Source organism: Leucoraja erinacea, chromosome 6, assembly GCF_028641065.1.
Source record: "Leucoraja erinacea ecotype New England chromosome 6, Leri_hhj_1, whole genome shotgun sequence".
Classification (NCBI taxonomy): Eukaryota; Metazoa; Chordata; class Chondrichthyes; order Rajiformes; family Rajidae; genus Leucoraja; species Leucoraja erinaceus.
The window spans coordinates 72,041,292-72,065,757 of NC_073382.1; the positions used below are offsets into that span (position 1 = coordinate 72,041,292).

Genomic DNA, 24,466 nt, shown 5'->3' on the forward strand with positions numbered 1-24,466 from the left:
AGAACAAAGGAGTAGCCGGCGTGGGATACTTTTATAACTTTGTCAGCGCCGTTAATTGGGTTTGCAAGTAAAGAATTTCGCTGTGCCTTGTCACATGTGATAATAAAGTATTCCATTCCAGCCAACTACTGATTTAGTCTATTTTATACTAACATTGCCATAATAACAACATCCATCAGTTTGATCCAGTTATCTTCACAGTATGGGAAGTAATCAATTGGAATACTGCAGATTACTTTAAAAACTATTGTTTTTTGGTTACTCCCAAACAACCTGGAAATTAGAGCATGAAGTTAAATAAAAATGTAAACACGCCAATGTATTATTTATTAGGTTTTTATACATTTTTATATAGTATTTAACAACATTTATAATAGTTGATAAAGGCATTGAAAGATAGTGGTATTTACATTCTTGGCATTATTTGAACCTCATTTAAGCTTCAAATTTGGTTTCAACACGCATCGTAGTTCAGCTATATCAACTGGAGTAATTCGACAACATCCACCTATAAATGTTTATTAAAATAATACAATTAGTAATGTTTGTTCGCCAATATTATTGAAGCATAGATTCTAACATTAGTCAACTAGATAAACACACCATTATGTTAGATGGTATAAAATACTTTTTTAAGATCAATATGGTCCAGTTTACAATCGGAATCAAGCGATACAAGGTTAGTGTAGGAAGATGGCACCAAGTTAAATGATCAGATGTGATCTTATTGGACTGCAGAGTAGGCAAGAGTGATTGACTGGTTCTCCTAAATTTTGATGTACTTTAAACTTGAACGTGCTGGAGGTGGAGAATGCTTAATTGTGTTTGTCTTGTACTGCTTTTAGGGACCCTAATGCCTCAACTCAAGGTTAGTCACTTGTTTGCCTATGCTTGTACAATCTAATCCAGTGGTTCTTAACCTTTTTGGCATTCGTACGCACATACACGAACAAAATGTTGTATGTGGTATGTATAAGAAGGAACTGCAAATGCTGGAAAATCGAAGGTAGACAAAAATGCTGGAGAAACTCAGCGGGTGAGGCATCATCTGGAGCAAAGGAAATAGGCAACTTTTCGGGTAGAGACCCTTCTTCAGACTGATGTGAGGGTGGGGGGAGGGCGGGAAGAAGAAAGGAAGAGGTGGATACAGTGGGCTGAGGGAAAGCTGAGAAGGGGAGGAGAAAGCAGGGTCTACCTGAAATTAGAGAAGTCAATGTGGTATGTAGCTTTGTTAGGTTCCTAAAAATGGGCTCAAATGGATATGTTATTTATGACCTCTTCATGTCCCCCTGTAGAGCCCCGAAAGCCCCCCCTCCCCCCATGGGGGTCTCGACCCCCAGGTTAAGAACCACTGATCTAATCACTGTCAATGCATTGGCAAAGGTGCTGCAGCTGGCTTCCTCGGAGAGCAAGACAAATGATTAGAGTATCCATTCCTCAACACTCCCCACTGAAAGTTCACAAGTGTGATCGGTCTTGGGGAATGGCTGTGATGCACTTGCAGTCTCGCGACTCAGCACTCAGTTGAAATCACAAAGAATAATGTACGGTACCAGAGGTGACTTGAGTTAATGAAAGCCCATTAACCACATCCAGAAAACAGACAAAGAATGATTTTGCAATTATATATATTATCTACCAAACATTTACTTTTGAAATGCAGTTAATGCTATGCAGCCAGCCAATTTGCATTTACAGTTGACAAAAATAAGCAGAGCAAACAATGAGCTGACTAACTAATTAGTCTGTCAGGGAGACAGGGTAAAAGTGATGACAGGACATTAGAACATTTTTAGAGAATTATTCAAAAAAGCCAAGTCTCTTTTAAATCTTCCATATAGACATAGCATTGACTTATTTTAAAAGTGACATCTTCAATAGTGCACATTCTTTACTAATGCATAGAAATATCCCAATGCTTGGGCTCAAGTCCTAGACTACTGTGTATGACACTATTGAAAGTGTATACACCGAGAATGTATGAGCAGTTTTTATTTTGTATAGTTTTTTATTCTAAGTAAAGTTTATTTTGTGAAAGGAAATAAAACTTTAAGCCACAACCTTTTGGTTCAAATAACCTTTTGATCATTAAAATGAAGGAAATTATGGAGAAAACATGCTTGTTTGTACAACCACTTTCAGATATGAAAAGCAAGTGGTTAAATTAGACCAGACAGGCATTATTTCTGTGGCCCCGATAAAGCATTCCTGCGGCCCCTGTGGTGCCAAGGTCAAGGTGCCAAGGTCTCAATATGCTTCAGAAGATTCTGAAAGGGGATGAAGAACAGCTCATAATGACATTTATGACAATGTAGAAAAAGTGACGCAGCCTTGCATATTGAATTTGAGGAGTTAGGCAACCAGTTGAAAATCAGAACCCTAATGACAGTAATTTTGGGGATTATATCCTGCACAGTGTGCTATAAAGGGAGAAAGAGGACAGGGGAGATGAACACATCGCCAAAAAGATGATGCAGGTAGGACCAGTGCAAGTAGGATTAGTTGTACTGAAAGCGAATTAATATAGTTTCAGGGAGGCTTGTTCATCCTTCTCCGGAGGGTTTAAACTACTTTGGAGCCAGTGGGAGGTGGAGCAGGTGGGGCGATTAATTTATATGTAGAGTTTAAATCAAGTATGCTCACTAGGCAGACCAGACAGATTAGGGAGCAAGGGAGGGCCAACAGGCTCAACTGCATTTAGTTTAACGTAGGGAGCCTTATTAATAAATTGGATAAGCTTAGAACATGGATCGGTTCTTGGAATTATGATAATACAAACACACAAAACATGGTTGAGGGAGGGACAGAGCTGAATGTTCTGGGAAAAGAGGCAGGCTATTCGCTCCTGCGATTAGGGAGAACACCACAGCAGGGTGGATTTAAGGGTGGATATCCTGGTCGTTTCATCCAGAGATCAAATAGATAGAAAGTAAGAGAGGGGTTAAACCAGAGGCCTCCAAATCGTCAGCTGGAGTTAGAAAAACATTTTTATAAACAAAATGCAGAAAAATGATTAGTGTGGGAGTTTAACTTTCCCATAGTGAATGGAATTGCCTTAGTGCAAGGGGCTGCGATGGAATTAAGTCCATCTAAGAAAAGTGTTTGCAACAAAATGTAGTCCTACTAAAGACGGAGCTATACTCAATTTTAGGAAATTAAACTGGATAAGTGGTGGAAGAGTTAGTGGGCTACGCTTTGGATATAGTGACCATAATTCTTCATGTTTCAAGGTAATTATGGAAAGAAATACAGTTGGTCCTCAAGTTTTGGTCCTAAATTATGAGAAGGCTGATTTCAATGGCATAAGAGAAGATCTGGCAAAAATAGATTGGAGATGATGCTTGCAGTTACAATTATACCTAACAAGTGGGAATCTTTGAAAATAAATGTAATAACTCAAGACAAGCTATTTCAGTGAAGCAAAAATGGTAAGGTTGGGAAACATTGGATAATAGGGAGGGGTATAGTCTGCAGCAAGTCAGTATAGAGTTAGTGTTACATGTCTTTGAACGCATCAGAGTGAATACATCTGCTGGTCCTGATGAGATCTCTCCTTAAGATGTTTTGGGAAGCAAGGGAGAAGATAGCTGGGACTCGAATGGAGACTTTGTGGTGACACTGACAGACTTGTGTTCTGAGAAGACGATAATGCCTAATTAGGATAGACCTTGTGAGATAAGGATAGACATTGTGTTATAATCGTGAATCATCAATCACACTATCCAATTCAATTTTTTGAAGCAAATGTTATAGGAGAGCAACCTGTACTCATGTAGTTTATATTTTGGTCTTGTTGTAAGAGTATTAAAGTGAGTATTTAATGTGCAATTAGCTAAAAGCAAATCACCATGTCTGCAATTAAAATTTATTTTATCATATTCTCAATATATTTTTCAACTATTTTGAGTGATGCAAAATGATTCTCAGTATCGCATCAGTTCTTCAGGTGTTAATTAAACTTGAATAGAATATCTTTCGTGGAAAACTTACTTAGGAATTAGTCATTATTTTCTAGTTGATGTCTTCTTGATCTCTGTCAGACAACTCAGGTTTCTAAAAACTTACCAATCCATTTAGCACCAAGTTCTTTCCATTCCAATGCAAGCTCTGCAAATTGACTTTTGACTTGACCACTTCCCCAGCTGGTTTTGAAAAATGAAAATAATTTGAAATTGCAAATTTAAGAATAATTTATATTATATTGATATAGCAAAACATTTTGAGAAAATCACTGTTCACCTTTTCATGACCTAATTTTCCCAAATTATCATTATATTCTTCCTGATATGAATCATAACTGTAAATGTGGCTTAAAAAAACCCAATATGGCCATGCAAGTATAAATCCCAGTGAAGTATTTCTATCTATTTCATCAATTTATACAAGAGCCAAGCACGGCTAAAGCCAAAAGCTAACGGTTTGAAAAAGGATCAATTATAAATTTCACGCTACATTATGCAAGAACTTGCAACTAGCACAAATAGTCTATCTTTTCGAAGAGGACATAAAGTCTGACTGAATTTTTATGGAGGGATGTTACTTTCATTTCCTACTAAAGGGGTAAGATGTTATACATTGCAATTTTATTTGTACAAAATAAACCAGTTTGACATTTGTTGATGTAAATGACGCACTATGTATTCGGGTTCCATTTTTCTCCGCTATTTGGATATACAATCCATCCTCCTTTTGGACGCTTATTTTGTTCAACAGTAGCAAGGAGCGAACTAACTATATCGGGAGGGCAGCAGTTTAATCCTACGGCCACCAGCTGATCAGATTTGATCACAGATTTCACAGCATCAGCAAACCTTTCTCCATGGGAAATACATTGTTCATCCTGCAAAGTAGGAAGAAAATTACGGTAAGAAATTTCACTGTCAAAATCCATATCGAAAATAATAGTCCAGAGACTAAAACAGCTTGCAGAAAGGTAGGTTTTTATGTGACGGAGGTAAGGGGTGGGGAAGGAATGCATGGGAAGGACCTATAATATGGAGAATGAAAGTTCACACAGTAATCGCATTATTGTTGTACAATCCAAAACTCCCTCCTGGTCCCACAATGTTAATTTTTCAAACCATTCCCTACCCTCCTGCTTCATTTTGCACTGAGAGTCCATAGTGCTCCATCTGAACCTTTATGAGTGCACACTTCATGTGCATGAAAATACAAGGCCATCAGAAGATCTCATGAACCGAAAGGTGAAGTCAGGAAAGTTGAAAAGTCAACCATCTCATCTTGATCCCACCATCAGCTTTCTACCAGGTGCAGCACAATACAACCCACTGTGAAGTCAATATTTCACAGAATCATAGAATGGTTACAGCAAGGAAGAGACAGTTTAGTCTATCGTGTCACCACCAGCTTTGACTGATCTCACCTGACTTATTATCTTCTCATGAGGTTTAACAAATCTTAATCAGGTCGACAGAACAGAGAGGCAGCTTCTTCTTGTGATGTGTGCATGGGTGTGTGGTGCACCTGCAATGTGGAGGGTGACTTCTCAAAGTAGATCTAAAATGAGATGGATAATCTATCTTTTAGCCTGTTCTTTCCAGTAAAATAGACAGGACCTGCACGGAGGTTCCTCAATTGTATTGTGTAAACTAAACTTCATAAAATAATCTCTTAATGACAATTAGTATTCCAAGAACATTTGTTCCCAGAAAATAAATCAATGATGGGTCTTTGTCCCAAACATTATCGACCAATCAGGGCCACTGACGATGTCATCGCCATGGCAACACACACTGCGCTCACCCACCTGGACAAAGGAAATACATATGTGAGAATGCTCTTCATTGACTACAGCTCGGCATTCAACACTCATTCTCTCAAAATTCCTCCCCAAACTCCTTGGTCTTGGACTGGAGACCTCCATCTGCGGCTGGATACTCGACTTCCTGACGGGCAGGCCCCAGCTGGTGAGAATTGGTAGCCATATCTCTTCCTCACTGATCCTCAACACAGGCACACCACAGGGCTGTGTGCTCAGTCCTCTCCTGTACTCCCTGTTCACGCACGACTGTACTGCTGTGCTCAAACATCATCCTAAAGTTTGCTGACGACACGACCATCCTGGGCCTCATCACAGACAACAATGAGACGCCTACAGAGAGGAGGTAAAGGCACTAAACAGCTGGTGCCAGGAAAATAACCTCTCCCTCAATGTCAGCAAAACTAAAGAGATCAGGACTCGAAATTAGCGGTTGCCCGGGTGCCACTGACCACCCAAAGTGCCGCCGGGCAACCTAAACGGCGAGTCATTTTGCCCGGCTTGGCAAATTGGTTTATACCGAAGATAAACACAAAAAACTGGAGTAACTTCGCGGGTCAGGCAGCATCTCTGGAGAAAGGAACGCGACGTTTCGCGTCGGCGACAGTTGTCGTGCGGGGCAAATATACTAGATGCGGTGTGACGAAGGGTCAGAGCGAATGACGGGTCCCGAACAGCGGCAGCAGTGGCCACGAAAGCGGTTCCAACTCCTCCTCCTCCCGCCCCCCGCCCGACCTGATAAGGGCTGCTGCTTGCAAATCTGCTAACAGCGCTTTCAAACCAAACCCTCCTGCACGCTGAGGCCGGAAGGAGGGAGGCAGGGGGAGGCGTTGGTGTCGGCGTGCGGGAGGGTTTGTTTCGAAAGCGCCGCTAGCGGATTTGCAAGCAGCCCCCGCTATCAGGGAGGAGGTGGAGATGGAGCCGCTGTCACGGCCGCTGCTGCCGCTGTGCGGGGCCCGTCATTCGCTCCGACCCTTCTGAAGCAGCTGCACCAAAGATTCTATAGCTATGGGATCTTTGAGCTGTACTGCTCGGCCCCGCAACTTGCTGTTGGCTGGCGGAGGAGGGAGGCGGTGGCGAGGAAATCCCAACGGCCAAGGCAGCGGGGCGATGTTGTCCGAGGAACACTGACCTTCCTTCCTCCCCACCTCGCCCCCCCCTCTCTCTCTCTCTCTCTCTCTCTCTTGTACGCACCCTCCACCCTTCCCCCCTTATCCTTGGACCCCTCCTCTCCATCCCGCACTGATCCCCATTCCCGCCTCTATTCAGTCCTCACTGACATCCCCTGTGCTCCCCTCCTCATCTACCCCCCCATCTATTCATCCTGCGCTGATCAGCCTATCCACCTCGCATTGATTCTACTGCCACCCCCCCCATCCATCCTACACTGGTCCCCCAATTCATCCTGTACTTACCCCCCCTCCCATCCATCCTGTACTTCTCCTCCATCCATCCTGTACTAATCCACGCATTCATCCCGCACTGACCCACCCTCCATTTACCCTGCACCTTCCTCTCATTCATCCTGTAGTGATCCCCATTCATCCTGCACAGACCCTGCGATCCACACTGTACTGACCCACCTCCCCCCATCCATCCTGTACCGATCTTCCCATTCAAGAAGAATGGGGGAAACAGTCTGAAGAAGGGTCTCAACCCAAAACGTTGCCTATTTCCTTCGCTCCATAGATGCTGCCTCACCTGCTGAGTTTCACCAGCACTTTTGTCTACCCCCATCCATCCCGTACTGAACCCCCCCATTCAACACCACTGACATCCCCCGTACTCTCCCATCACAATTTTACCTACTCCAACCAACATGCACTAATTCACCTGCCTCAATCCACCCATTCCGCAACGATTGCCTTCTCAACAACCCCCCCCCCCATCTATCCATGCGCCCCACCCCAGCACTCCCACCCCCCCCCCCCCACCCCCCCACTACCCTATTGTGCTAGAAATGTCTTCAGAGCGAACATTGACTATGTTTGATAACGGAATGAAATCAAATGTGTTTTAATTCCCAATGTTATTCTTTGTTTTAGTCCATAAAGATGGATTAATTATATTGTGAACACGTGAAACATTAAAACCGCAGTGTTCGATTGTCACTGCTACCGTTGACACGTTATTACAGAATTCATTTTAACGGCAAATCAATGCTCTTAATATGGATTATCAGTACTGTAGTTATTTATCCAGGATAAATACAGTATTTATCCACGTTGGATTTATCCAGGTTTCACTTCTACAGTCGGACATATACATCACAAATTTGGTCAGGAGATATTTCAGTTGAAATTTTAACGTTAATTCTGAAGTGGGAATGATGGAAACAACATTTATCAATAATTTGTTTTAAATCTGGTGCGTACAAACTGGGTATCTTCATTGCTGTTCACAGCACATACATCTAATCTGAATGTCCGGTAATGTACCGTTTTGACACCTTTAAACATATTACCAAAAGAACATTTGCTACAGTTATGTCCTTTGACCATCTCTTGTCTGTTAGTGTAATGTTTAACCTGTCAGATGGATATAGTCGGTTTTAACAGTTATTGTCATAAAATGCCTTTAGAAATTTCCTTGCAACCTGTATATTTTGTTGTGGATAAATTATATGGGAAGCGAGAGTGTTTCTGTACCAATAGCAATAACGACCCATGCTATGGCTATGTGATGGTAATTTTCGGCCCTTCACAGAAAACACGCTTGTATCAATCTGTAGTGTGCATGGTTAAGCATATATGTTACCATGATCCAGGATTTATTGACACAGGTTGATCATACGCTGAATAATCCAACCACATTTTAGTTTGGAAGTGGAAAGAACTATTAGAAATTGCATTAATTAAAATGTGTAAAAAGAGTTGAGATACTGTATTATAATTTAACTGCAAGTCATTGTGTTATATATCATGTCTTGATTGGTGAATATGTTTTGTGACTTTATTTCAAGCAGAAATACTATGTGAATGCTTCATTGTATAATTCCGACTGGTAACTACGCACTTCGTCTGAGCACATTATTGCACGCGTCATGCGAGCCGTCTTAAATGACTACGTAAACTGTCGTTTGGCAGCCTAAAAACCTGCCTAGGTTGCCCGGCTGGCAACAGGGAAAAAAAATTAAGTGAGAGCCCTGACATCACTGGCAACTGTCTCCCGGCCATTCAGGACATTTTCCAACGGCGGTGCCTGCGGAAGGCACACAGCATCATCAATACAATACAATACAATACAAATTTATTGTCATTTGAGCCCCAGTGAGACTCAAACGAAATTTTGTTTACACAGCCATACAAACAAAGACAATGTCCTACAGACATACACACAATTAAATTCACAAGAGCATCCATCACAGTGAACCCACTGTGATGGAAGGCAAAGTCTTTTCTCTCCCCTGCTCTCAATTTCTCTCCCGATGTCCAAGCCCCAGGCGGGTGATGATAAGTCCCATGGCCATTTTAGGCCGCGCGGGGCGATTTACGGCCCCGCTCCCGGTCTGAAAGTACAAGGTTGGAACCCCCACGGGCGATGGTGAGTCCCACGGCCATGAAGCCGCGCCTGGTGATGTACGGTCCCTGTCCGGGTCGTTCCAACCCCGCGACACAGGCTGGAGAAGTCGCGTTGCGGGAGCTCCGGGAAGCGGTCTCTCCACCCAGACCCGCGAGCTCCCGATGTCCCAGTCCACCGGACCTGCGGCTGCGTTGCTGGAACCTCCAAGCCCCAGGAGTCGAGTCGCAGCAGCGAGTCACCACCGCTCCCCACGCTCCGAGGCCGGCCAGCCCCACGATGGTGAGTAGTCCGCAGATCCGCAGTCTCCCGAGCCCCCGGGTCGTTCAGGTTGGAGGCCGCTCCACGGTGCTAGGCCCCAACGACAACAGAGACCCGACAGGGAAAAGGTCGGTTCTCCCAGACAGGGAAGAGATTTTAAATAGTTTCCCCCTGCCCCCCACATATACACATTTAAAAACACTATTAAAAAACACCAAACACTACATTTAACTAGACAAAAAATTAAAAAAAGACAGACGATAGGGGCCGCTGCAACGGGTGAGTCGCGCCGCCATCAAGGACCACAGCCACCCAGCACACAGACTGTTCTCCTTGTTACCGTCAGGCAGACGATACAAGAGCATGGCTGCACGTACCACATGACTTAAGAACAGTTTTTACCATCAGACCATCAGGCTTCTGAACTCATAAACACATTTCACATCATATATAATGATTATTTTATTATTGTCTTTTTACCTTACCAATGCCATTTTTATCTTATTTTATCCATGTTATATTATTGCTGAGGTGACCCGTTGTCTTGTCAAACACATATCATTGTACCGTTGACCCTGTGTTAACCGATATATGACTAATAAAGCCGAATTGAATTTGGAAAATGTTCATTGGAGGGGAAAGGGGAAATGGTGCATAACACCAGGCACACGGAAATGGGTAAAATCTCAACAAATTCAGATTGCATCACAAATTCCACTGCTGACAAACATGAAGCTTTCAATTCTGCCAGGCCCCACGATTTTCAGTATCTATGAAGTCTCCCACTGTCAATACTTTGTGTTAGTGTAAAAAGAGGAAGTAGTTGAGGCAAGTCTAATACCATTTTCTTAATGACATTTGGACAGGTACATGGATAGAAAAGGTTGAGTGGGAAACTAAATGCGAGCAAAGATAAATGATAAATAGCTTAGATGGGGCATCTTGGGTGGTATGGACGAGTTGGGCTGAAGAGCCTGTTTCTATGTTGTATGACTGTGACTCTTTGACAAACTCAAAATGAACGAATTTTGAATAAAGCTCACACTCACAGAGTGATAGAGAGATATCGCACAGCAGCAGCTCAACAGCCCATCAAGTACACAATACACCAATCCCATCCCAACCCATTTCATCCTGTCCTACCCAACCCCCCTTCTCATCATTCCTCCCAGATTCTTCCACTCATCTCCACAGTGGAAACAATTTGAAGTGGCCAATTAACCTCCCAACCCATTTCGTGAGGGAGAGAGATGAAGCAAGTTCACCCAGTGGAAACTACACAGTTACAGGAAGAACATGTAAACTCCACAGACAGCTCAAGAGGTCCAGCACTGATTACTGGAGCTGTGAGACAGTAGCCCCATTGGCTCCGCCACTGTGCCACCCTCCAGTTTATTTATTTATTGCTGTTCTGCAATAGCTCAACATGCTAAATTGTTAACAGTCTCAAATCTTTCAGCTTAATCCCTGACCGGTTTGACATAACTCAAAGCAGGTTAAGTCTGATTATAAAACTAAATCTTGATTGATTTACAAATCAATTAAAAAATGCTAATTATTATTCAACTTTGATTAAATACCTTGCAGGAAAATGACAGCCAGCCTTTAGTGTTTGGGAATTCTCTAAGAAGTTCCACCATAGCTTCTCCTTCCTTCTGACTGGGAATTGTTTCCATAGCAATGAGATCCGCTCCTGCTGTTATTAAGGACTGCATCTGAGGTCGATGCCAAGTCTTTCATTCCTGTAACAAGCCAAAAAGATTATGCAGCATTTCAAACATAAATCAAACATATTAACATATTAAACAGTCCCGCGGCGCTCCCGTCGGAGCGGCCCAGCTCGAGGGTGGAATGGCGCTCCCGTCGGAGCGGCCCAGCTCGAGGGAGGAACGGCACTCACGTGAGGGCGATCCGGCTCGGGGCTGGAACGGTGCTCCGGTGGCTGGGACAGCGTTCTGGCGGCGGTGACCTGAGTCCAGGGTTCAGCCGCGGGCCGGCGGCTGCGTCCGCTGGGCTGGAGGGCGGCAGCTTCGAACCACCCCGGGCCGCGGTGTTTGAGCCAGCCCATTTGCGGGGTACGGTGAGCCGCGGGACTGTTTGTACCATCGCCCGGTGGGGTATCGCCTCAGCGCAGAGGGAGAAGAGGAGGGAAGAGACTGCAGCCCTAAGATTTTTGCCTCCACCACAGTGAGGAGGTGCTTGGAGGACTCACTGTGGTGGATGTTAATTTGTGTTTATTGTTGTTTATTATTGTATGTATGACTGCAGGCACGAAATTTCGTTCAGACCGTAAGGTCTGAATGACAATAAAGGTAATTCTAATTCTAATATTAAGGATAAGTATCTGTGGAGTTACAAAATTATTACATTTTAAACTTTTTTTGTACATTATTCTGGTTGATTTTATTAAAACATACACAGTATTAATGCTATCATGAGTGTAAATCAGAAAAGACTATGCCATATCTTAATTCTCATTAAATATTTATATATCACATTTATTAGGGCTAAAAATGTTTTTAAAGCATCACAATTAAAAGATTGATCTTCTCCAAACTTGGTGCAACTTTACCAAATTTTATGTTAGCAAATTAAAGCCTGTGAACTAATACTTCAAGATCCTAGTTATACAATTGTAACCTGCTACACAAGTCTAATAAATGCAAGTTAAACCACCACACCATGGAAGAACACAGAATAAACCACCAAAGCAAATTTATGAATTGGAATATTTTTTTTCCAATGACTCATTTTTTTCCCAATGAGACTCAAAGCAATTGATAGGAACCAGTCGAGACCTCAAATAAATTACAGAATAATTGAATGTTTCAAGTTGAAGACCCTTTATCAAAACTGGGAAAGAAACAGTTAGACTGTCAAAGCTGCCACAGCCAAACATAAAAACAGCTTTTTTCCACGAGGAGTAGCTCCACTCAATAACAAAAAATCTGTAGCCTCCTTTTGCTCTGGTATTTTATTTAATTCACATGTTTAATCAATAATGTTTTATTATTAATTTTTAATGTTTTATGTGTCATTCCCAACTGTCACTGTATGTCATGTTGGCACTTGCGGGAGGAGCACCAAGGCAAATTCCTTGTATGAGAATACTTGGCCAATAAACTTATTCATCCACTCATTCATTCATGCATTCAATCATCCATGCATTCATTCATTCATTCATTCATTCATTCATTCATTCATTCAATTAAGTTGCAAAGAGGATGTGAAAGAAGGTGGCTGGGATAAAAGTAACATCTCTGATAGAGAGAAAAAAAAAACTTTTCACTGTACAAAAATAAACTAAACTAAAGTAAACTAAACTAAGAGTGGGCCGGGTGATATACTGTTTAGGAAGATTGGAAGAACTGCAAATGAATCACAGCGGACTACAGATGCTGTTACGTCTTGGAGACCCTTGCATGAATCAGATGTTTCGCAAGTCGGAAACAGAAGTGCTAATCAGAATGTGTAGAATTACTATTCGTTGCAGAAATCAGGTGGGAGCTCCGACGTGGAGACCACATAGGAGGACTGACGTGGAGACCATGCTGAAGCTACAACGCAGTGACCATGTGGGAGCATCCACGGGAAATTATCTGGCTTGCAGAAACTGCTGCATATGATGGCAGTAGCGCATTGCTACTGAGATGCGCAACTTGGATATAAAACATAGGGCTTAAAGAATTACTTATATGTGCGAGTTTATGTATTATTACGTGAACTAATCGTAACTCTTGCCTATTGCGTAAGTCGAGGAGTGCCTGTATTTGGCTTCCTGAAAGACAGTAGAGGCACTCCCCAACTTTCGAAAGGGTAACGTCTTATGAACCCTTACGTAAGTCAGATTTTACGCAAGTTGGAGTCACCATCCCCATCCCTTGCCCAAAATAACCCAGTGTCTGAAACAGGGACTCGACCCAAAATGTTATCTATCCTCGTTCTCCAGAGATGCCGCTCAGTTACTCCAGCATTTTGTGTCCGCCCCTGCGAGTATTAACTGTCTCAGCATCGTCCGGCTGCAGCTAGGACACTTTCTGTGGCATGCAGCCTCCTGGGCAAGCGTTGCCGGCTTTAGTTCCGTCACACCATTGGGACACGTTCTGCAGTGCGCACTTTCTGGATAAGCACCGTGCCACTGCCAGCTTGCTTCCAATGTAAACTTGAGTGATCGTACAGTTTTGTGTAAATCACAAACTGCCAGAATTGTTTACATAAGTGCAAGTTTATGTAAGTCAACTGTTGTGTAAGTCAGGGTGTGTCTGCAGTTGTATTGGGAAAGTGCCAATGGAATGGGTGTGGTTGGTGGAGATGGAACTGTGAAGTGGAGAACTGTGAGCAATACTCGTTCCACAAACAAAACCACCAAAGGTATCATAAATTAATTCACGTTTTTGTGATATCTTGCTGCTTTCAAATTACATATATGCTGAATAATTGTGGATGCACTTCAGAATTCAGAAATAATTCATTAATTGCACAGATGTGAGAAATACAACACAAAGGTGGGTTGTATTTCTATTTCTAAAGTCGAATTATCAGCACATTAATTTCCCTCTCCAGTTGAAACCTAAAAATACAAGTCTAGCCATTGCCCCAATGTTGTAGATCAAATGTAATTTCAGAAGCACAGCCAAACATCTTCAGGATTATACAACTGGCAAAAATAATGCAATTCTTCTTCACAGCTAAGACTTTTACATTTTCACAGTGGCCCCTTCCATGCTGAAAGTTACACACAAAATCATTTAAGAATCTGTCCACACCAGAAAATGTTCTGTAAAAAAAAGTAACTGGACATGGGGGACATTCTGAAGACTGGATTTTGCTTATTAAGAGGGTATTAAAAGTGAATCACTTGCTGTAGAGCTATATCAGGTCCCTTCCCAAATGTGATTTCACAAGCTGCCATTATCCAACAGAATTCTCAAGCACTCATGGTAAAGTACAATCATATTTATTCCTTCATCAGATGTTTAAGAACTACAGAGATCTTAGTTTGAGACAATTTCGGGAGAAGGAGTTAAATTTAAAACTAAGGTGAAATGTCTTATTCAGTAGTCCGTGAATCTTTGGAATTCTCCGTGCCAGAGAACTATGATATTCAGTCAATGAGTACATTAAATTCATAGATTAATGCATTTGTGGGCTCAATGAAAATAAAAATTAACAGAAGAGGTAACGTGGTGAGCAAGAATCAAAATAATTTTATGAGCATATGTCCTGCAATGGTATCTACTGGATAAGATACTAAACAAATCAAGTACTTGCTAAGTCATTGAAACAAAATAATGCACAATTTGCTCCATACCTCTTTAGTCATCTGATCAACATAGTCACCCGAATATTCAGAACCATCCTGCAAAGAAGCTCCATAAGGACCAATGGAGCCTGCAACGAGGGGCATTGCTCTCTCTTTAAAAAAATAACAAAATATTTTGGTCAGTTGTTAATAATCTAACATAAGCAAACTGAATTAAATGCATTATAAAACCTAAAAAAAAGTGTATTTGAAAGATAAGTACATTTTAATCTCTGACTAGCGTAGACATATTGCTCAGGAAGTTCTCCACTGGTGTGGCGTTAGTTGTCCACAAACAGTCAGGTGATCAAAGTTCTAAAATCAACACGCCTGCTGGGCTAGGAAGGACATGGCCAAGATTTATATTCCTCACTGTTAATTTGTAACTCTTTCTAAAGTCTATATGCTAATGTTGAATTAGGACAAGATTATGCCTGGGTTATGACACACATGGTAATCAAATAATTTACTCATGTTTACTGTTAAGCCCGAATACTATAATTGGCTGCATAGTGAAGTCAGGCAGCATCGATGGTGATAGTGTGGCCCTCTCTGAAGAAATTAATGTATTATACTTTTCCCTTTTCCCAGGGTCACTGTTGCAGAAGTTAAATGGAATGGAATACTTTGTCACATGTGACCAGGGACAGTGAAATTCTTTGATTGCATACCAAATGTATACAAATAGCACGCCGGCTCCTCCTTTTGTTGTCCCCCCTCCGATAGCAGTTCCCCAACACAGGGGTTTCAATTGTCCATTGTTCCCCCCACCTCTCTCACGGCAGTCCTCCCATGCCGGTTCATCCATTGATCTCTCCCCACCTTCCTCATGGCGGTTCCCCCGCACTGAGCCCTCCATTGTTCTTCCCCTCCCACCGCCGAAGTCCCATCGTCACGAGGCTTCACCGCTGCTGCCGCTCCACCGACCCGGCTCCTCCAACCGACCCGTGAGGCCCTGGCCGGGCACCGTCCCAGGCTTCTATGCAGCGATCTGGGAGGCATCGAGACCGCAGAGCCTTGATAAAGGCCTCCGACAGCGTTCCAGGTGCACAGCCGCGGGTCAAGATTGACCTTCTTGAGGGTGAACCCACAGATATGAACTGACCCAGTCCCGGGCCGCACGTTTAGGAACTGCGCGGACCAAGTACTTAGGAATAATTATCACCACCGATATATCCTGGACCAGCTTTAACTATTGAAGATATGGCCAAGAAAGCACACCAATGCCTTTGCTTCCTTAAAAGGCTTGTCCCCATCAACCCAATGATTCAATTATACTTTATTGTCACATGTACCTAGGTACATTGAAATGCTTTGTTTTGCATACAACCTGGTAAAATCATACAGCAGAACTCACTACACAGCACACAAAAGTCACCATGATTCTGGCACCAACAAAGTTACATAAAGTTTATCGAACATGCGTATCTGGCCACAGCGGCAAACCAGGCCTGAAGTCGCATGTGGTCATAGGTGGCCCCCCGCTCGGTCCCCCCACCCATTCTCGGCACCTCCCTGCCACGTCCCCATTCTTTCATGGCAACCCCACCGGGTCCCCCCTTTGTTCTCGGTTGCCCGCCATCAGATAGCTCTCTGCAGCGCGGGTCCCCCTATGCTCTTGACAGTCCCCCTCGCTCTCGGCGGACCTCCTCGCTCTCGACGGCATGGGTCCTGTCATTGCCAATGGCTTGGGGCCAGGTTCGGTGACCACGGTGGGCGATACAGGCCTACTGGTGGGTCCTCCATCACCGGTCCATGGCGGGCGAGTCCTTGGACCACGGTGGGGGGGGGGGGGGGTACTCCATCTTCAGTCTACCTCAGGCAAGCTGGGCCTGCTGGTGGGCTTGTCGTCTGCTTGCTGGCACACTAGGGACAATTTACAAATTTTACCAAGCCAATTAGCCTACTAACCAGTACACCTTTGGAGTGTGGGAAGAAACCAGAGCTCCCGGGGAAAACCCACACAGGTCATGGGGAGAATGTACAAACTCTATACAGACAGCACCCATAGTCAGGATCGAACCCAGGTCTCTGGCATTGAGAAAAATTCTACTCATCTAATATTTAATGTCAGACATTCATCAGAAATAGTAAAGGGATAAGAGGAATGGTGGTGAGATAGAACTGTACTTCAGATAGATATATAGATATGCCATTTATTGTCACTATACATGTACAGTGAAACTGAAAGCTGCTCGTACTCAGTGCATACATACAATTTAGCACAAAAAACAAGAAACAGAAAAAAAAAAAAACAGAAGGGAGATGGGGGGGATGGGGGGGGGATAGGTGCACAAATTCTGCGGCGCTACATACATATATACATATATACAGATGGAAGTCCGTGTTGGGCGGTGTAGTCAGTGCATGTGTGAATTTGAATTTATAGTAGATATAATTCTCGGAAAGCAACTATTCCTGAGTCTGTTTGTCCTGGATTTGATGCACCTATAGCGCCTTCCAGAGGGCAGCAGGTCGAACAGTCCAAACGCAGGATGGGAGCTGTCTTTGATGATCTTCTTTGCCCTGCTAAGGCAGCGGGAGGTGTAGATGTCCATCAGGGAGGGGAGAGGGCAGCCAATGATCCTCTGCGCTGTCCTGGTTACCCTCTGAAGCCTCTCCCTGTCTGCCATGGTGCAGCTGCCATACCATGCTGTAATGCAGTATGTCAGCAGGCTCTCGATGGACGAGCGGTAGAAGGTCAGCAGCAGGTTAGAGTCCAGGTTGTGCCTCCTGAGGACCCTCAGGAAGTGCAGCCGCTGCTGAGCCTTCTTGATGACCGCTGTCGTGTTGTCCGTCCAGGAGATGTCAGCAGCGATATGGACGCCGAGAAACCGGAAGGTGTTGACCCTCTCCACACACTCGCCGTTGATGTGTAGGGGGGCTAAGTCGGTGCTGTGCCTCCTGAAGTCGACAATGAGCTCTTTTGTTTTCCTGGTGTTCAGAGCCAGATTGTTTTCTGAGCACCAGGTTGTCAACTTCAGGACTTCCTCTCTGTAGGCTGCCTCGTCTCCCTTCGAAATAAGTCCGACCACAGTAGTGTCGTCAGCAAATTTGACGATGCGGTTGTTGTTGTGGGCCGGACTACAGTCGTAAGTGTAGAGACAGTATAAGAGGGGGCTTAGCACACAGCCCTGTGGGGAACCGGTACTCAACCTGCGAGTGGAGGAGAGGTGGGGGCCGAGTCTCACAGTCTGGGGCCGGTTGGTGAGGAAATCCTTTTTCCAGGCACATGTGACAGTGGGGAGGCCGAGAGTGACCAGTTTACCAATGAGAATGTCCGGAATGATTGTATTAAAGGCTGAACTAAAATCCACAAAGAGCATCCGGACGTAGCTCTGCCCCTGCTCCAGATGGCTCAGCACAGAGTGGAGAGCTACGGTGATGGCGTCTTCTGTGGAACTGTTTTGGCGATAGGCGAATTGGTGGGGGTCGAGGTCTGGTGGTAGATAGTCCTTGATGTGCTGGAGGACCAACCTCTCGAAGCACTTCGTGATTACCGGAGTGAGGGCCACAGGACGGTAGTCATTAAGGCTGGTGATGGTAGACTTCTTCGGCACAGGGACGATTGTGGCTGATTTTAGGCAGGACGGAATAACTGCCTGGGCCAGGGAGAGGTTGAAAATTCTGGTGAAGATGGCAGTGAGCTGGGGGGCGCACGCTTTGAGCACCTTACCAGGGACTCCATCTGGGCCGGTAGCCTTCTTGGGGTTCACTGCCAGGAGCACCCGTCTGACATCGTGTTCCCTGACAGTGAGTGGAGTAGTACAGGAGCTAGGTGAGGGTGGAAACAGGGCTGTAGCAGGTGAGTGCTGCTGTTGTGATGTTTCAAAGCGGGAGAAGAAGCAATTTAGCTTTTCTGCCAGCGGCGCACTCAGGTCTTCTGACTTTGTGGCACAGCCTCTGTAGTTGGTAATGTCTTGTATGCCCCGCCATACCTCCCGTGTATTATTGCTGGACAAGTGGGACTCTATGCTCCTCTTATGGTCCGCCTTGGCTTTTTTAATACCACTTTTCAGATCGGCTCGAGCAGCCCTGTACAGAGCTCTGTCACCTGACCTGAAGGCAGCATCGCGGGCTCTGAGGAGTGTGCGGACCTGGCTGGACATCCAGGGTTTCTGGTTTGGGAAAACCCGTATGTTTTTGTCTACAGTCACATTTCCGATGCAGAACTTGATATAGTCCAGCACCGATTCTGTGAGAGTTTCCAGATCCTGGTGTTCGAATATGTCCCAGTTTGTCTGTGTAAAGCAGTCCTGTAGATTGGAGAGTGCATTTTCAGGCCAGGTTGTAACAGATCTTATGGTGGGCCTGGCACTGCATCTGAGGGGGGTGTAGGCTGGAGAGAGCAGGAGGGAGAGATGATCTGACTGGCCGAGTTGGGGGAGGGGGATGGCTCTATACGCGTGCTTGATATTGGTGTAGACATGATCCAGCGTGTTCACCCCTCTAGTAGAACACTTGACATGTTGATAGAATTTCGGCAGTACAGTCTTCAAGTTGGCCTTATTAAAGTCCCCTGCGATTATGTGAACACCTTCGGGGTGATCCCGCTGCTGTTCGTTAATGGTGTTCAGCAGGAGAGAGAGCGCCTTGTTTACATTGGCGTCAGGTGGAATATACACAGCCGTGACAATCACGACTGTTAGTTCTCTCGGTAGAAAAAAAGGCCGGCATCTTACAGACATGTACTCGAGGTCAGGGGAACAATGATTGGCTATGATTGTCCCGTTGTTGCACCAATTCTCATGCACGTATATACAGAGACCCCCTCCCCTGCTCTTACCGGAGTCCATAGTCCTGTCCCCCGCGGAGCAGAAAGCGACCTGCTAGCTGCATGCTAGCATCAGGTATCCCCGGGTGAAGCCAGGTTTCGGTGATGATCATAACACAGCAGTCGCGGACATATCGATTTCCGGCGAGTTGTACTTCCAGGTCATCCATTTTGTGAACCAGGGATCTGGCGTTGGAGAGATACAGGCTCGGTAGAGGTGGCTTGTGTGGTCGATTCCTTAGCCTTAGCAAAGCTCCAGACCTGCGGCCTCGCTTCTGCTTCCTCTCCCTCCTCCGTCTGCGCCGCCTCCTAGACCCGACAACAATCCACGGGGACCCCGGTGGTCTTGCTATGTCGCCCGGGATGTTATACTTGCGATGGAAGACACCCGAAACCGCAGACTGACGCTGGTCACCGATATCCCCGATATCCACGAGGTTCTGTCGGGAGTAGCGGGTGTAGCGGGTGTTCGCAGAACCGACTGCAAAGACGTACACGGACAACACAACGTACACAAACAACAAAAAAGAGCACCGAGTCCGGGAGCTGTGAGCCGCTGCGACCGTGCGCGCCGCCATCTTGGACCGGAGATGATCACATGGGAAATAGTGAAGTATAGAATATGGCAACAACACTACAATGTTGATGATCCAGTGACATGAATTGCAGATAATTTAAATCAAATCCCCTCATGGCAGCAGTGCATTCAAATTCAATCAATTAAGTAATTTCCGGCATTACTGATGCAGATCATAAAATTCCAATTCTTGTAAAAGACCCCGCTACCCTTTCAAGGAAATAAATGTACAAATTTACCCAAAGAGAACACCATGAGTCTCTGAACTGGTAATGTGATTGAATCTTAAACCACCCCTTAAAATAGCCAAGTAAGCCAGATATCAAGGTCAATTGGATATGTAACTGTTGTACCACAGTGCTACCCATCGGTCACAGATCAGAATTCATGAGGTACGTCATTATTCTCATCTCAGCAGAAGGGAAAAGAGGAAAGAGGTCAGATATCAGCTACTGTTCGTTGACAAGAGCTGGGGCGGAAAACCCGGGGGGGCCAGAGGGGACACGTCCCCCCCATGTTTTGAGAGGTGGGGGACATCCCCAACAAGTCTTTGTGATCCCGATTTTAAAATCGCCGTTTTTAGCGTTGGATTGAGCCTCCGAAGCCTCGCGCATGCGCATGAGCGTGCGCATGCGCACGTGGCCGCCAAAAATTGTGTCCCCCGTCCCCTCCATGTTTTGATAGTGAGTTCTGTTCTTGACAGGAGCTGCAATTGAGCAAGTGGACAAAGCAATTGTAAATGCTATTAGGTTGGCTAGGAAGCTGCCCTCTTTCATCTTTTTGTTGTTCTAACGAGTCTTTTGCTATTCATCAGAAAGGATACAGGCATAAAAGAGTTGACAATGCCAGGCAGCAGGGGCACTCAAGTCAAAGCCTCCCTGTACAAATGCTATGTTGATATATTCTGCTCATACCTACTGTTGGACTGCCAATTGATCAGTATCTGATTAAATCAGATGCTGGTTTAAACCGGATAGACACAAAAAGAGGTAGCATCTCTGGAGAGAGGGAATGGGTGACATTTTGGGTCAACACCCTTCTTCAGTATCTGTAACTAGTTTAAATATACCAGCAAATGCAAGACCACGTCTTTTGGCAACTGGTCTAATCTATCCTCTCACTGTCACGTTGAATTGCTTAACACGTTTGGGAATCCAGTTCTGCGGAACCACGGCACGTAGTAAGAAGGGGCTGCAGTGAAAAGCCAATGTGAAACAAAAGTTGGGAAACTGAGAGCAACATTTCTTCTCAATGGTAGAAAGGAACCTGGTCATCAGATGCAGGCGCACTCCGTGTTGCAATATATGGCACAGGTATGGCCAATGCCCCGCTCGGTGGCAGGCATTGGAACCATTTTCCATTTTGGTTTGGATCCAAAATGGATTGTGATCATCCACTTATAATGTATAGGTCATAAGAGAAAAGAGGGTGGAGGAAATTAAACCAATGCAACACTAATCCTGTTAGCCATCTTTGTCTTTGGCTCCATCAATTACTTTGAGCATGCAAACTTTATGTGTCATACTCTACGTGTCTGTGTTTCATTATCACAGAGTATTTATATTCAGCCTGAGTGTGCCATATCACCCGAGACTGCTAATATTTCTGTAGAAAATCACCTTTGATCACATGAATGACACAGTGATCCGCATGATATGTTATGGAGGGCCCCTGTGGGAGAAGGAGACAATGGATTCTATTGAATGGTTTCCCCAAGAAACTCATTGTCAAAATCATTTGGCATACTGCCTCTGCACCAGAACTCCCAAACAAGCACCAACCTCGCTTGGCTGGTGGAGAGAAGGGCCTTTTCTGTCAGATCCTTCATACAGAACATGGACATAACCTGGGTAGAGGTATGGATAAGATGGTCATCCACCTTCTTGTGGACTGTGATTTTGCTAAAAGGGTCCACAAAGGGATGCAGTGCACTTTGTGGAGATTCATCTCAGGTGACAGCATTAGACAGAAATATGTGTTCTACAGGCTATTCCCTTGTTGCAAACAATGGCAAATGCTATAAGATCGTCAACATGGGGACGGATGCGTTTAGTCTGCTTGCAACTTGTTGGTTTTCTAGTGCAATAAGATGCACTGGCAGATTAAGTGTAGTGCTACTAACTGGCATATTCTAATCTAAGGCATCGGCGGACAGTCTGGATATGCACCAAAGATTTGTACATACACATAAAGACTGTGAGAAAAGACCACTGTATGGGGTGCTCCTACGTCTGGACACTGAATAACTGCGGCCTGTTTAACCATCTTTCACACATTTCACTCATGAAATGTTTGGGGAATGAAACATTAATGTCAGCATACAAGTGAATTTATTGAATTGTATGGTACACTGAATGAGGATTACAGCCAGTTGTGATTGCAGTGCAGTGTATTTAATGAATAATATATTTTTGGAATAAATCCTCACTTTTCCAGTAATTCTCACATCCTGTAAAACAATCAAGGGGTGGACACCAGTAATGCTTCACTCCTTAACATCTTGATAAAAAATAAAGTGTTATGAACTACTATTTCTGCTTTAGTAAGAGATATTAAAACTGAACTCTGTATAGGCCTTAAAGGTGTTATTCTAAAAACTGTATTTCCTATTTACTTATAAACTTTAATTAATCAGCTTGATAAAAATATTTACAAAACTTCTACACAATCAATTGTATAATATTATCTTGATATTAAAAAACATATCTAAAAACGGATACAAAAACTGATACAATATCGTCATACAGTAATACAGTGTGGAAACAGGCCCTTCGGCCCAACTCGCCCATACCGACCAACAATGTCCCAGCTACCCTAGTCCCACTTGCCTGTGCTTGGTCAATAACCCTCCAAACCTGTCCTATCCATGTACCTGTCCAACTGTTTCTTAAACGATGGGATAATCCCAGCCTCAACTACCTCCTCTGGCAGCTTGTTCCATACACCCACCACCCTGTGTGTGAAAAAGTTACCCCTCTGATTCCTATTAAATCTTTTCCCCTTCACCTTGAATCTATGTCCTCTGGTCCTCGATTCCCCTACCCTGGGTAAAAGACTCTGCATCCACCCAATCTATTCCTCTCACGATTTTGTATACTTATATAAGATCTCCCCTCATCCTCCTACGCTCCATGGAATAGAGACCCAGCCTACTAAACCTCTCCCTATAGCTCACACCATCTTGTCCTAGCAACATCTTCGTAAATCTTTTCTGAACCCTTTCAAGCTTGAATATATGCCAAATTTAAAAGAAAATACTGCACCTGAACTTCTGGATTCTGAGAGAAATGCAGTAACAGCCTCTTTGGCAAGTTGTACTCCTGACTGCAAGAGCTGGTCAGCTTTTTCTGACGTCAAACCAAGATACTTCATAAATCCTGCCACACTCCCCTGGTATGTGGCTGTGATGATGACATCAGCTCCACAAGAAAGGTAACTAGAAACAAAATAATGCATTAGAAATAGATTTTATCCCCCAAAGTAAACTGAGCTATCATTTAATAATAACTTATTTAATAAATAGAACCTTCTGGGAAAGTGGGATCAAATATTACTTTGGATTTTTGTCTTTTAATACCCTACTGGTGGTGTCTTCAATGGGACTATCCCAACTTTTGGAGGGTCTGTGCAGGATGAATGGGCGATCACTACAGGTTGAATGAGGGGATCAGTACAGGATCAATGAGGAGCCCTGTCCTTTCTTCCTCCCCACATCTTTCCTCCAGCCTTTCCTCCAGTCTTTCCATCACATTTGGAAACTTTTATTGCTGTTTATCAACATGTGTACCAAACTTGTGCCAATGAAAGTCAAAGAAGCCATTATGAGACTGAGAAACAAGAATAAAACTGTTAGAGACATCAACCAAAAATTAGGTTTACCACAATCAACTGTATGGAACATAATTAAGAAGAGAGCACTGGTGAGCTTACTAATCACAAAGGGACTGGCAGGCCAAGGAAGACCTCCACAGCTGATGACAAAATAATTATCTCTATAATAATGAACCCCCCCCCCCCAAAACACCTGTCCGACAGATCAGAAACACTCTTCAGGAGTCAGGTGTGGATTTGTCAATGACCACTGTCCGCAGAAGACTTTATGAACAGAAATACAGAGGCTACACTGCAAGATGCAAACCACTGGTTAGTTGCAAAAATAGGATGGCCAGGTTACAGTTTGCGAAGAAGTACCTAAAATAGTAACCACAGTTCTGGAAAAGGGTCTTGAGGACAGATAGGACAAAGATTAACATA

The 24,466-nt window shown here is 44.1% G+C and overlaps 1 protein-coding gene across 1 annotated transcript in view; it reads right to left on the minus strand.

Annotated features, from left to right (window-relative positions):
* Positions 1 to 320: 320 nt before the first annotated feature.
* Positions 321 to 24,466, minus strand: part of zgc:172121 (uncharacterized protein LOC337599 homolog) — a 35,033-nt gene continuing 10,887 nt past the window's right edge. Inside the window, 6 exon segments of the mRNA XM_055637379.1 lie at positions 321 to 508; positions 4,066 to 4,142; positions 4,635 to 4,840; positions 11,140 to 11,301; positions 14,871 to 14,974; positions 23,476 to 23,648. Of these exon segments, the coding sequence (XP_055493354.1) occupies positions 432 to 508; positions 4,066 to 4,142; positions 4,635 to 4,840; positions 11,140 to 11,301; positions 14,871 to 14,974; positions 23,476 to 23,648 (799 nt within the window). The 3' untranslated portion in view covers positions 321 to 431.